The 15,030-nt window shown below is 31.6% G+C and overlaps 1 protein-coding gene across 1 annotated transcript; it reads left to right on the top strand.

Moving 5' to 3' along the window:
* The first annotated feature begins 5,063 nt into the window (after positions 1–5,063).
* Positions 5,064–14,194, top strand: LOC134281490 (ras-related protein Rab-1A). The gene is made up of 7 exons (XM_062763952.1): positions 5,064–5,221; positions 8,570–8,642; positions 9,085–9,132; positions 9,355–9,402; positions 9,615–9,710; positions 12,166–12,297; positions 12,447–14,194. The coding sequence occupies exons 1-7, from the start codon at positions 5,199–5,201 to the stop codon at positions 12,642–12,644; spliced, it is 618 nt and encodes a 205-aa protein (XP_062619936.1). The 5' UTR covers positions 5,064–5,198; the 3' UTR covers positions 12,645–14,194.
* Positions 14,195–15,030: the final 836 nt, after the last annotated feature.

Raw genomic sequence — 15,030 nt, 5'->3', positions numbered from 1 at the left:
AGATTCAATTTTGTTCACATCATGACCCCCGGGGGTAGGGCGGGGCCAAAATGGTCGACCAAAGTTTTACATAGAAATATATAGGAAAATTCTTTAAAAACCTTCTTCTCAAGAATGACGAAGCCATAATTCATCATATTCATATGGAAGCATGCTCAGGTAGTGTAGATTCAAGTTTGTTCAAATCATGACCCCTGGGGGTAAGGCGGGGCCAAAATGGCCGACCAAAGTTTTACATAGAAATATATAGGAAAATTCTTTAAAAATCTTCTTCTCAAGAATGTCAAAGCCATAATTCATCATATATAAATGGAAGCATGCTCAGGTAGTGTAGATTCAAATTTGTTCAAATCATGACCCCCGGGGGTAGGGCGGGGCCAAAATGGCCGACCAAAGTTTTACATAGAAATATATAGGAAATTTCTTTAAAAATCTTCTTCTCAAGAATAACAAAGCCATAATTCATCATATTTATATGGAAGCATGCTCGGGTAGTGTGGATTCAAGTTTGTACAAATCATGACCCCCGGGGTAAGGCGGGGCCAAAATGGCCGACCAAAGTTTTTAAAGATATATATATAAGAAAATTCTTTAAAAATCATTTTCTAAAAAATAGCAAATCCATGATTGGTCATGGGACTACTTTTGGATTTAAACTTTGCAATAAAAAAACATTTTCTACTTTTTCCTACCCTTAGTGCTCAGGTGAGCGATGTGGCCCATGGGCCTCTTGTTTAAAACCATTTAGGAAATCGTTTGTACGATTTTTTAAAATCGTTCGTACTATTTTTAAAATCGTTTGTACAATTTTTAAAATCGTTTGTTTGGTTTTTTTTTAAAAGGTTTGTTCGATTTTTTAAATCGTTTGAACGATTTAGGAAATTGTTTGTACTATTTGTTAAAATCGTTAGTATGATATAGAAAATCGTTTGTTCGATTTTTAAAATCGTTTGTACGATTTTTATTTCTTCTTATTACATGTAGAAGAAGCGTAGTAGAAAAACTTGCACAAGTAGAACAACGTATCCATGCAAAGTTTTAATGAATGACACGATGAATGGCAGAGAAAAATTGTTCCAGAGATATTTCAAGATGGGTTTCACTTTTTCGGAAATAGCACAGCTCCTTTCGCAAACTCACCGAGTCTTTGTTCGTGAACAAACGTTGAAAAGGACATCAGCTTAGTTGAGTCTGTTCATACATAAATACAAATCCGACATAGGGGATGTAGCTCTTTTTATTGAGGAAACACTTAAATTGAGTCATGTGGTCAATTGCATGGATACAGGTGGTTGTACTGGAAAGCTATTATAGCAGGATTTACCGTATCTCAAGAAGATATTCGATGTCTTCTTTCTATACAAGATCCGGAGGGAGTGCGTTTAAGGAAAAGAAACAGATTAAGACGAAGATTGTACATTAACAAAGGTACAAATTACGACAAGTGATCATAGAAACATTGTGAATGTAATCGTGATATGATGGTTTACCAATTATAACATTGCAACAATATTCACACAGTTTTATGAACAAGATAAAATTTATTATAAGTGTTTCTGTACCTGTTATAGTCAGCAGCGAAGAGAATTCTCTATACAACAGCTTTACCAGGTTTCTTATCCACTATGCTTCTGTTCCAAATCAGAAAAAAATCGTTCAAACGATTTTTTTTAAATCGTACAAACGATTTTCTAAATCGTTCAAACGATTTAACAAATCGTACAAACGATTTTCTGAATCGTTCAGACGATTTAACAAATCGTACAGACGATTCTCTAAAACGTTCAAACGTTTTTCTAAATCGTTCCAACGATTTAAAAATCGTACAAACGATTTTTTAAAATTTTCTCTACATTGTCAATATGGCACGAATACGCCGTCGTAAGAAGGGTCAAATATGGAAAATGAAAAAAAAATTAAAAAGTCGTTCTTACGAGATAAAAAGTCGTTGTTACGACTTAAGGTATATTGATACTCTGATAAGAGAGATATCTCTTAATGACATGAATATCTTTTATTCCTTTATAAATTAATCAAATTGAAATGTCTTTTTTTGTCCAGTTTTTCCCCGCAAGCCATGCTATTATTGTTTGTATTTTACTAAGCAAATACACTTCCTTTGGGAAATCATAAGAGTTAAAGATACATTTTATATGAGTGAGCAGAGGGTTTATGAACCTTAATAAAGTCGTTATTACGACTTAATAAATTGTTATTATGAGATAAAAAGTCGTAATTACGACTTTATAAAGTCGTAATAACGAGATAAAACTAGAGGTACTGTGAGCAATGAGCTCACTAAATGATACCCCCCGCCTCCCATATGAATATATTGGCAGTATCCATGTTTTGCTCTGGAAAATCCAAAATATATGTCAGATCAAAAAGTAAAATAGGAGGTGCACAATGGCAATATGTAATAAAGATTCTGTGAAAGTTTCATTAAATTTCCTTCAGTGGTATGAGAGGAGTTGCGGATAAGAGATGGGTACCCCAAAGCGTAACAGACGGACGGACGGACAGACGGAAGGACGGACGGACCGACAGACGGACGGACGGACAGACGTACAGACGGACGGAAATACCGATTACTATATACCCTCCCGCTTTTCAAGCGGGGGTATAAAAAATCGTTTTTACGACTTAAGAAAGTCATTATTACGAGATAAAAAGTCGTAATGACGACTTTTTATCTCGTAATAACGACATTTTTCTCGTTATAACGACTTTATTAAGTCGTAATGACTACTTTTTAAAGTCGTAATGACGACTTTTTATCTTGTAATAACTATTTATTGAGGCGTAAGAACTACTTTATTTAGTCGTAATAACGACTTTTTATCTCGTTCTTACGACTTTACGATTTATTAAGTCGTAAGAACGACTTTATTAAGTAGTAATAACGACTTTTTATCTCGTTATATTACGACTTTCTTAAGTCGTAATATTAACGATTTTTTATCTCGTAATAACGATTTTTTATTTTGTAATAACGATTTTTTTTCTTCCATATTTGACCCTTCTAGGCTTTCGTAGATAAATTTTTTTTTATTTTTTAAAAAAATTTTTTTTATCATATTATTATTTAATATTCATTTGAATTTCACATTCCTAAGAGTTATCTCCCGTTGTTCATTCCTTTGTAAGTTTCCTGTAAATATTTTTGATTTTAAAACATTATCCGACAATTTCGATCTGTACCTGTATTGCCAGTATATGGGGCAACATTTTCATGCAGATTTTATTTCTGAATCTGGTTGGTAAGGTTATAGGGGAAACACACCCTTGCGTTCACAGTTCTACAATTAGTACCAACTTTCAATATACCATTGGTGCAATAATTTGACAATGGTACCAACTGTACCAATAAACCCTGAACGGATATTGGCATAAAACTGTAACGATTTTACCAGTGTTACCAATGGGAAATGGAAACGTTGGTAATTTGAATTACAGTTTCTTTGTCTTCTACGTTATTGGCACATGCCAGAATCGCAAGAAAATCATAGCAGACTCATAGCCGAGAAACAAACCACATCAGGATCACACTTTTTTAGTTGCCATATCTATGAGTTTTATATAATCCATTTAACGGATCATGTCTAAATCATACTTTAAAATCATGAATTTAAGTGTTTAATATAATTTTTATGTGATTTTGGCATGATTTGTTCAAAAGGCTTAGAAGAAAAATCGTTTGTATCATTGTGAATCTCCAAGTAAAAATGTCGATACAGCAATTTTACCAACATTAACCACACTTTAACTAATTATGCCATTAAAAAACATTGGTACCACTGGCATGTCAATGGTAATTAATTTTACCAATGGCAACTTTTGTCTACCAACGGCAGAACTGTGAACGCACCCCCAGGGCGAATTTGTTGCACGTAAGCTGGTTCAGGTTTTGGGTTGAGGTTTAAAACTAGTTTTTCAAACTGGTTTAAATTATCATCCGGTTTACCTCGGTAAAACAAATGAACAGTTTATACAAGATGGCGTCAAAAGATGCAGAACAACATACAGGTACATGTATTAACCAAATTACACATCCAAATAAATTTATTAAAATCTTTTTCTTAATATTAGAATCCAAGAAATTATAACGTATTTATATTCTTTGATTACCTTACTTATAGTTAAAATGCAGTATTTATATTTTTAGTGCCTAAAAGATTAATCAAAATGAATAATTTCCACATTTAAACACATGGAAAGATGAACACTCGGGTATAAATAATCACTCTTTAGCAATATTTAAGCTTTCTTTACAGTATATGTTCTTCAATTTACCATACATGTCTTTTGTCCAAATGGTTACCTTATTTTTGAATATTTTTATTCTTCAAATTTATTGAACAAACATCATTTTTTTCACAATTTATCTATTCTCTGAAGCCTTTTATTGCCATCAAATATCAGAATGTGGCATTTTAGTCAACATGATGAAATACGTAATAAACATATTCTTTCATCATCGCCATGTTGGAATACTTCCTGCTCTTTCGTAAACCGAATAAACCACCATCGGAAGTGGATTGGTTGGTTTAACGAACTAGTTTCAGTTACAGCCAAAACAAATGAAAAACCGTTGGTTTCAAGTTTGTGGAACAAATGAACGGTTTACAAAACTGGTTCAAAACTTAACCCAGTTCTTGAGAAACAAATTCGCCCCCAGTGTATCTTACGCCGGTTGACCCCGGATTGACCCCGCAAAGGGGAATAACTTTTGTAAATGTGAAAGTCGTCTATTCGTGTGGTTTTTCATTTAAAAAGGGAATTTCTTTAATATTCGGCCTAATATTAGGGCTAATGCCACTTTTTGTGATAAAGAAAATATCAAATACATGACCCAGTTTTAAAAGGGTTATATAAATTCATCGGAGATCGAAGGAGGGGTGTAATTAACGTGTCCTTCATATTTGAAGTTTGAGAGGACCCCTTTTTACAAAAAATCGTATTTATCTTTTTTATATGCTCCCCGAGAAACCGGAACTTAAACATTGATCTCGTGATGCCACGTTTGAGCATGACGTCATATGCAAAATAATTCCACCCCTAACTGTGCATGCGCAATCACGAAGAAGGAAGCCATATTGAACGAAGGTGTACGACGAAGTAACAGAGACATATACACTTACAAAACAGCTATTCTAAGAAAGGAGTGTGAAAGAAATAGTTAGATTCGTTAACATATTATGTCCACAATGAACCCCGAATAGTAAGTATTGTGTTGATATAGGTAGAAATATCTTTAAAAGGACTACGTCATCATTCGTCATCGTTCTGTTGAAATCGACCTGTCACAACTTCATTGTGTGTTCCATCTCGTGACTGCATTTACTCTCTGACTACGTTATGAAACGAATATGTCTTAACAATTAAATTGATGGTGATATGAATTGGTTAAGACTTGGCATCTTTAGGAATATTGTCATAACAAAGTTGTGCACATCAGCTGGCTGTAAATGTCACAAGTGTTGAGTCAAAATCAACACGTGTAACTTAACTGAATTGGTCAATATATCCTGTTGTAGTGAGCTCTGCTTCTTTAAAAATGTTTTTTTAAATAGTGAATATTTCATAATTTAATGAAATTTTCTTATTTTGAAAAGTAGTATTAAATTTTATGACATATTGAATAACATGCAGGGAGGTAAAAAGTTTATGCATTGCTTGAAACTCACCGTAGCTAAATTTGCAAGGCTTACTGTTAGTGAAGGATGTTAGCAATGCAACTTATCATAATACGTAAGACACTTTTTTCCCTCCATAACATTGTATATTGCCTCATGCAATACAGAAACATATCAACATTATGTGATAGCGTTTAAAGGTTTAAATTGTATACAGGCAAGTTATAAAGCATATAGTGAAAAAAATGAGCGTGACATTGACGATGGGAGGTGCTATTCACATCAGAAAGTGAAATTCGTCTGGAAGCCAGATCATTACAAATCAATTCCAAATTTACAGTATGAGAAATTCTACCTCTTTGCTTAATTGTTACACTTTGCTATTGGTACAATAAGTTAACTGGAGACCAATTAATCAAATATATGAATTTTGATTCATGCAAAATTTAAACATCTAATCAAACATTGATACTGCACATAGGGATGTATATACATCCTTGCTGTAAATCTATTTGCCCGCAGTAAGATATGTGTATCACCATTGATCGGTTGTGAATGGTTATTTCAAGTTGGTTTACTGGTTTATTTGTGTTTTAAAATGGAAATGTTTATAGAAAGTTCATCTGAATTAAATTATTATGAATCGCAGGCAAATTTACAAAACTATTGGTTCTAATGAAAAATGTAAAAGACACCAATAAAGAATAGGTCATTAGCAATATTTAAATTAAATAAAATGCAGTGAAATTGAAATTAAATGTTCAAAATGTTGTATTTTACTCGTTAGCTGCTGGGCCTTACATATACCATGTATTACCTGCCTGTATATTAGGGTCATGTTTGTTTCATGTCTGATCTGAGAATGACTGAGGAAGATATCAGTTATATTTTTCATGATCAAAGGCCAAAAATATTTGGTTTTTGTTATGTCAAGAAACTTGAAAAAGATAAATCTAGAAAGACGGAGTTTGAATGTAACTTGAACCTAGCGATGAGGAATTAGAATTGTGTGTAATCGTTTTCACTCATGTTGCAAAAATAATGACATTGGAAACATACTGCATTTTTATGATAAATTGTTGTTATAAAACTTGTTAACAATAAATGTAATTTTTATGTCTTTTATATATTATTTATTCAAATTATTTTGATTGGTGACTCAGGTGTGGGAAAGTCTTGTCTGCTCTTACGATTTGCAGTGAGTATCTCTCTAAAAAGCATATTGAACTCAAAATTAATATTTATTAAAAAAAAAAAATTTTCTTATTTTGAAAAGATAAAATAAAGTACACATATCCTCTTTTTTTTGGTAAAATGGTTGCTTATGCAAATGTTAATTATCACCTCTCCCTTTCATATATTAAAAAAAGTATGTTTGGTTCTTTCATTTTCTATAATAAATTTTAGTGCCGACCCTACAATTTTTTTAAATGCTTTAGTTGCAATGTTAGTGAAATTTCACCCAGGGAAACATAGTCATATTTTGACTACCTTTTCAAGACAAAAAGAAGTTTGAGTCACCTTTCTATTATAAAAAATAAAATATGTTTTTTGATCTCCAGAAACAGTGCTTTCATTATGTATTTGCTTATTTTGGATCAGAGGTTGTGCTTATATGAAATAAAAAAAAATGCTTCAATTTTAAAAAAATTTCAAAAGAATTTACAGGATATGAGGAAAATGACATATTTTATTTCATAATGCATTGACTAGTTGAAAGGTCATGTTGGATTGCCATAATTTTTGAAAAATAAAATAATAAATACTGCATTTGCAACCTGATACATTTTTGATTTTTACAGAAATTCTCAGGGAAAACCTTCAAAGTGGAAAATTTAATGGTCTTTTATGACATATTGAAACTTTTGTTAGGGAGGTAAAAAAATTATGCATTGCTTGAAACACAATGTAGCTAATTTGCAATTACTGTTAAAAAGGATGTTGTGTAACTTATCAAATACGTAAGAGCACTTTTTTGGGCCATAACATTGTATATTGCCTCATGCAATACAGAAACATATCAACATTATGTGATAGCGTTTAAAGGTTTAAATTATATACAGGCAAGTTATAAAGCATATAGTGAAAAAAATGACCGTGACATTGAATTTGCTATATATATTTGAAATTGTTATAAAACCTTAGAAAAAATAAAGTAAATTTACAGTATCATTAATTCTACCTCTTTGCTTAATTGTTACACTTTGCTATTGGTACAATAAGTTAACTGGAGACCAATTAATCAAATATATGAATTTTGATTCATAAAATTTGAACATCAGACAAACATTGAATATGCACATAGTGTGTATATATATCCTTGCTGTAAATCTATTTGCCCACAGTAAAATATGTGTATCACCATTGATCGGGTGAATGTTTATTTCAAGTTGGTTTACTGGTTTATTTGTGTTTTAAAATGGAAATGTTTATAGTCTGTTCACCCTGTCTCAATCTGATTATGAATCGCAGTCTACATCCAAAATATTCTAAAGAAAAATGTAAAAGACTACAATAAAGAATAGGTCATAAGCAATATTTAAATAAAGATTCCAAAAATGGAGGAATTTCAGAGTGAAATTAAATGCTCAAAATGTTTAGGTACCCCCCCTCCCTGCCTGTTAGGGTCATGTTTAAATCTGCTTCAGAATCATGTCTGATCTGAGAATGACTGAGGAAGATATCAGTTATATTTTTCATGATCAAAGGCCAAAAATATTTGGTTTTTGTTATGTCAGGAAACTTGAAAAAGATAAATCTAGAAAGACAGAGTTTGAATGTAACTTGAACGTAGCGATGAGGAATTAGAATTGTGTGTAATCGTTTTCACTCAGGTTGCAAAAATAATGACATTGGAAACATACTGCATTTTTATGATAAATTGTTGTTGCAGGGCTACACTGTTATAAATGTAATTTTTATGTCTTTTTCAGTGATTATTTATTCAAATTATTGTTGATTGGTGACTCAGGTGTGGGAAAGTCTTGTCTGCTCTTACGATTTGCAGTGAGTATCTCTCTAAAAAGCATATTGAACTCAAAATTAATATTTATTAAAAAAAAAAACTTCATAACTATAAAGATAAAATAAAGTACACATATCCTCTTTTTTTGGTCAAAATAAGTTTCTTATGCAAGTGTAACAACCTCTCCCTGTTATTAAGAAAGGTCATGTTGGATTGCCATGCCATAATTTTTGAAAAATAAAATAATAAACAGATTTGTATGATACATTTTATTTTTACTAAGAAGGGGAAAACCTTCGAAGTAGAAAATTTAATGGTCATGCAAGTGAAACTTTTGTTAAAGTAAACAAAATTATGTTACAGCAAACACATTCTAGCAATTAATAACAATGCTAAAAAGGCCCCTTTTGTGTATTACAATATTAAGAGCACTTGTTTGGACCGGTTGTCAGAATTAAAATAAGTATTTTTGAATTTTAACAGGATGATACATACACAGAGAGCTATATAAGTACTATAGGAGTAGATTTTGTAAGTATTTAATTTCTATATATATTTGATTTTGTTACAAAACCTTAAAAAAAAAGTAAAGTAGAATTTCACTATCATTTTTACCTACCAATAAAATTTTGATTTAATTTGTGTTACAAGATTGATTGTTGGGCTTGTTACTTCAGGATTTATGTCCATTTGTTTTTCTTCATTATAAAATTAAATATACAGTATGTGTAATTTATATGTCATATTTTTCAGAAAATTCGAACAATTGAATTAGATGGAAAAACTATAAAGTTACAAATAGTAAGTATGATAAAAAATATTTAATGAATGATAAAAAAAAATTACTTGTCAATAATGTATTTTTGGGATAAGAATTATTTTCATATCAATATTGAAAAAATATATATATACATATATTACAATTTTGAAAAAAAAAGTTTTACAGATATTGAAAGGTTTATTTTGAAAAATACACATAGTGTATTAGAGAGTAAGATGAGGTATTTTTGTAGTGGGACACTGCTGGACAGGAACGATTCAGAACAATAACATCCAGTTACTACAGAGGTGCTCACGGTATAATTGTGGTCTACGACGTCACTGACCAGGTAAATACAACCAGGGATTTATCAAGGCTGTTTTTACTACCGGTAAACGGTACCTTTCCCCTCTTGAAAAAGGTGCAAAAATTCCCCTTTTTCCTGAAAATTTTACTATTAAACGGAGAATATTTAAAACTTTGTTTTGAAATTTTCCGTTTTTGTCCAATTGAAGTTTAACAGCATATCCTAATTTACCATCCTAGTCAGTCAAACACTTTTAGAGGAAGAATAGATTTTCAAGCTTCTTTGTGATATTGATCGGTAAACATGTGCCAAGATATGTTACATGCGACTGCAGAGTTAGTATAGATGAGTAAGATGGAGCTTATATCACTATTAATCGGAAGAATGGAGTAACAACAAAAACAATGTTAGTAGTGAAACATGAGAAACAGGAGAATTGATTTGTGATAGATATTCAGAGAGAAAGATAAATAAAGTCCTCCTGGTTAAATTTTTTTTGTGTGTGTTATTTAGTATTTTGCCTAAAAAGTGAAGTTTTTGTGGCCTTTGTAAAGGTCTACAAATGACCTTCAGAAGCTCTAAGAATGCAGGATTTTGCTCCATTTATTTAAAAATTTTCCGGGGGGGGCCCCCGTACCCCCTTACCTGCGGCTCTCATTTTTCCCCTTTACATATAAAACGGTAGTAAAACAAAATAGCTAGATAAATCCCTGACAACACAGATTGCCGCATGACTCAATGGCTAAATCAGATCAGTTAGTTCCTGAAAATTTTATTATGTACAGTGGAGCCTCATTTATCCGGACACTTTGGTTCCTAGTCAATTTATCCGGATATGTGAAGCATCCGGATATCTGAATTACCAGTTAAATAAGACAAAATAACCTTAAAAAATTTTGTTCCAATGGAAAATCGTACGGATACTGAAGCATCCGGATATCTGAGGGTCCACTGCAATCGACTTCAACTTCATTAGATCTGACAATATGCATCAATTCATCTGTTTCAAAGGTCATGAGAATAAAATTCTGAGAAATATTAACATTGTCAGAAAAATCAAATAGGTGTGTTATTTTGATCTCTTTTTGTCTGTTGTTAAGCATTAGTTCACATTGGACCATTTTCAGCTTTTTTCCTGGAACCATTTAGCAAATTTTACACATGTTGGGTTCAGTTCATAGTCAGGAATTTTGCTTTGCCCCATGTAGGGCTACTTTTTCTATTTTTTTTTTTGTGGGTAGTTTAATAGATCTGAGTCAGTTCAGTGGGCAATTGTACAACTGATTAATGTGAAGTTTAACATTTAAGGCAGGTCCACACTTTTACGGATCCGGTTTTAATTTTACACACCAATATAAAATTTTTATTATCTTTGTCTATTGAAATAAAATCTTCATTGATGATTGAAAATAATGTAGCAAGTATATATTTGTTTATTATAGTGTCATTGTGCACACAAAGCATTTAATGTACATTATTTATAGGAATAACCACTTTGCACTCTGTCAATAGGATCTATATGTAATTTAGTACATACACAGACAGAGAATTCTTAATTGCCTTTATGGTCCTAATGCTTTTTAATTTTTTTTAAACAAACTAACTTGAGATCTATTTATCTTTAATTTTTAGCCTATACCATCTTTTTAAATTTACACTTTTTAATAAGTTTTGCGAAGAACTATTGAAAAAATAGATATTCCAAAAATGGGGGTATAGGTGTTCAAAAGGCTGTTTTGTAAAATTTTTCTGGTCAACCATAATAAAGTATGTTTTTTTGCTAACCTTAGATATAATTCTAAATAATTCTAAAGAAAAAATAGCATATAAACATATAAGATTTTGAGGTATATTTAAAATAAAGATATTTTGAGCTTTTTCTCTGAAAGATTTTGACAGAATCCACATCAATTTTTTGAGTTTTCAAATAGAAATTTCAAATATTTTCTCGACAAATGAATATTTATGATTTTCCTAAGTTTTAACAATAATTTGATGTGATTTGGTACATAGCTAAATAAAATATGATGTTACACTTCTATATGTTGAATTTTGGCTGTTGAATTTTTAGAGGTATATACTCCGAGACATGTCGCATGAAAATTAACCTGCAAAGATATGTTTTTTATGGGTGTTTTAGTTAGATTATGACTTATTCAAGATTTTCAAATAAAAAAATAAACAGTTTGACAGTTTAAAGTACATACCTTAATATGACACATAAAGAAAGATTTTTTGTGTGTGTATAATGTATAGAGAGAAAAGATTGAGATCTAGAATAGAGTTGTACATCCTGATCACAAGATATATCAATGAATCTCTGGAATAAAGCACTTCATGTAAATACTTTCATGGATAACTGCACAGTTTAACACAAAAAAACCTAATTGTTGAGGAATTGGAATGATCATTTATTTAACAAATGAATGGCAAAGTATTATGCCAAGAAAAACATGGGAGTTGCAGAAATACTGAAGGACATTTTATATTGTTGCAGGAATCATTCAGCAATGTGAAGCAGTGGTTACAAGAAATTGACAGATATGCCAGTGAAAATGTCAATAAACTACTTGTGGGCAATAAATCAGACCTGGAGACCAAAAAAGTGGTAGATTACACAACAGCAAAGGTAAGAAATAGGTGACAAATAGAAAAAATGTATAATACTTCAATGTTATTATGTGTTATAACATATTATTATTACAAGGGTATAATATTTTTAATTTTCTAATTAAAAGCCTTGATTATTTGCTGAACACTTACCCTTTTGATTTCTAGGAATATGCAGATCAGCTTGGAATTCCCTTCCTGGAGACGAGTGCAAAGAATGCTACAAATGTGGAACAAGCGTTTATGACGATGGCCGCAGAAATCAAGAACAGGATGGGACCTGTCATTTCAGCCTCACAGGACAACAAACCCAGTGTAAAAATTAACGCTAGCAACCCTGTCAAGCCTTCAGGAGGGTGTTGTTAATCGTAGTCATTGTATAAGACACACAATTTATGTATGGGGGTAAAACTCTTGTGTATTAGACTGTCCATTCAAAAGTGATGGTGTCTTGTTAAACCAAAATATGGAAAATATCAGAATTGGAGACTCTAAATTCAAGAATGTTTAGTTCTGTCTTTTGGCAGGAAACGATGGTAATGGAGTCTTTCTTCTATTAATGGTATTCGTTTCTCTCTTTTTTTTTTTTTTGTTAATGTGTGTCTATTTCTTTTCCTTTTGCTTTTGATTAATGATTCATTAATATTATGTGGATTTCTAGTTAATTTCAATTTCGATAACCTCATTGATATGAGGAACATAAAGCCTAACATTTCTTTAAAAAAAAAAGTGTTAAATGCATATATTTATTTGAAAGCTAAAGATATGCCTTTAATTATAAGTGTACAGTTTTCATTATTCCTTATATATATAAGATGTTAACACTTTTAAAAGTGTTTTTCATGTCAGAAGTATTGAATCATAAGCTACACAGTGTGAGCATTCCAATGTCATTGCCTCCTTTTCTGACCTAGGTAACTTTCATTGTATGTTGATTAGGAAGGAAAATGGGATTTTATCAAGTAGATGTGGGATGATTGCCATACTCTGACATAAAAACAGTTTTTCTTTGTGAGAACATCTCGTTTATTTATCCCATTTTATCGTCCTGATCTATTTATCAGAATTTGTTTGTTGAACATCTTTGATGCGAGAATGGATCTCTGTATGTTTTATTCTAGTATTGTAGACTGTCACTCACTGGGGTCATTTTCTATATATTGTACAACTTGCATAGCCAAAACACTGATATGTGAAATGCAACTTTGAAGGAAGGATTTAAGATGACATAATTTTCTTTTTGTGAAAGTATTTATATGAGAGTAGAAAGATTTTCACAGGGTTAGCAGAACAGTTTAAACTTGTATGTCCATGTACAAAAAAATCCAATTTTCAACAATTGTTGCCAGCTTTCATATCATGATTCAGAGCCTTTTCATGTGCATCCTCGATCTTTTTTTACTGTATGAAAGCATAAAGTGAGTGTGAATGAGATATATTGTTTGTTTTCATCCAGATATTATAATTGTGAAGAGTTCAGGATGACTTCAGTGTAATGTTCATTAGCCACTTTTGAGAAAATTGCTATTACAGAAGGTTGAACTGTGCTAAATGTACTTTCATTCAACATGTAAACGTGCATAATTTCAAAATGTAAAAAGATTTAGAAGTAAATATTTTTAATAAGCAGTTTGGCTTTGTTTTCAAGGAAGGAAAGTACTGCCATTTATGGTTGTGACAAGCGTTCAAAAGTGAATTTGGAAAATGTTTATGATTGGACACAGAAAATGGAGATTATATTTAAAAAATGTGAATGGATGGTTATTCTTAAGTAATACTAAGGCTATATCAATGTTATATATAAACTTGGGAGCAATGAACTTCTTGCCTCTTGGGAGCAAGCAGGCTTGTTATTTGATATGATTTATGTAACATTCACTATTCTTCAGTCAACAAATAAAATATAATAAATTTTTCATCTGATGTTTTCTTCTCGATTGGAATACTTTCATTTGTCTAGAAATTTGGAGAAATGGTCAGTTCTGGAAAGAAACAGATTATAATTTGTCAAGATTGAAGAAAATTGGAAACCATGTTTTAAATGCCTTGGATTGATTGCATGTTCTTTCACTCATATAGAGACGTCAAATATATGCTGAGAAAGGCTTCAAATTTAGACCTTTACTTGGGTTTCTGGGACATTAAGCAGTGAGGGTTCTTATTTTACCATTACCTACTGTGACATAAGGCCATTGTTTTTAGGTCTCATCCAAAGGACCCACAACTTTCACTTCAAAGTGTTGAGCACTTGGCAATGAGTAGTTGCTACCTATTTTTATCTCTTCTGGTCAGAGACCAGAAGAGCTTATGCGATTGTAAGTTGTCCGTCCGTCTGTCTGTAAAAAAATTTTCAAAATGCTACTCCTCTTACAGTTTTGGTCTGATTTCAATATAACTTTGCATTCAAGAACACTGAACAAAGATACATAAACTAGTGCATCGATTTTTGATGAATTGCAAGTAGACTACATCGAGATACATATAATTCCATTTATTGCTGCCTGATGCAAAGTTTCAAATCCAAGTGCTACTTCTCATTTGTTATATGTACAGACCAGCAGAGCTACAGTCTCATCAGAGACTTGGTTTATTGACTTAAATCAGTTGTGGCCTTGATTTAAACACACAACCTTCCAAACATGGAGCGAGTGATCTATAGACTGAGCTACTGTGATAGCTAAATGCCTAGAATGCAGAGTTGGCAAGTAATTCTTGAAATATTGTCTCAACTTCACTGAAATTATATGGAATC

Source organism: Saccostrea cucullata, unplaced genomic scaffold, assembly GCF_032062105.1.
Source record: "Saccostrea cucullata isolate Sc308-1 unplaced genomic scaffold, CSIRO_AGI_Scuc_v1 ctg924, whole genome shotgun sequence".
Lineage (NCBI taxonomy): Eukaryota > Metazoa > Mollusca > Bivalvia > Ostreida > Ostreidae > Saccostrea > Saccostrea cuccullata.
Note: the sequence above shows the minus strand (reverse complement) of the source record. Positions and strands in the feature narration are given on the sequence as shown.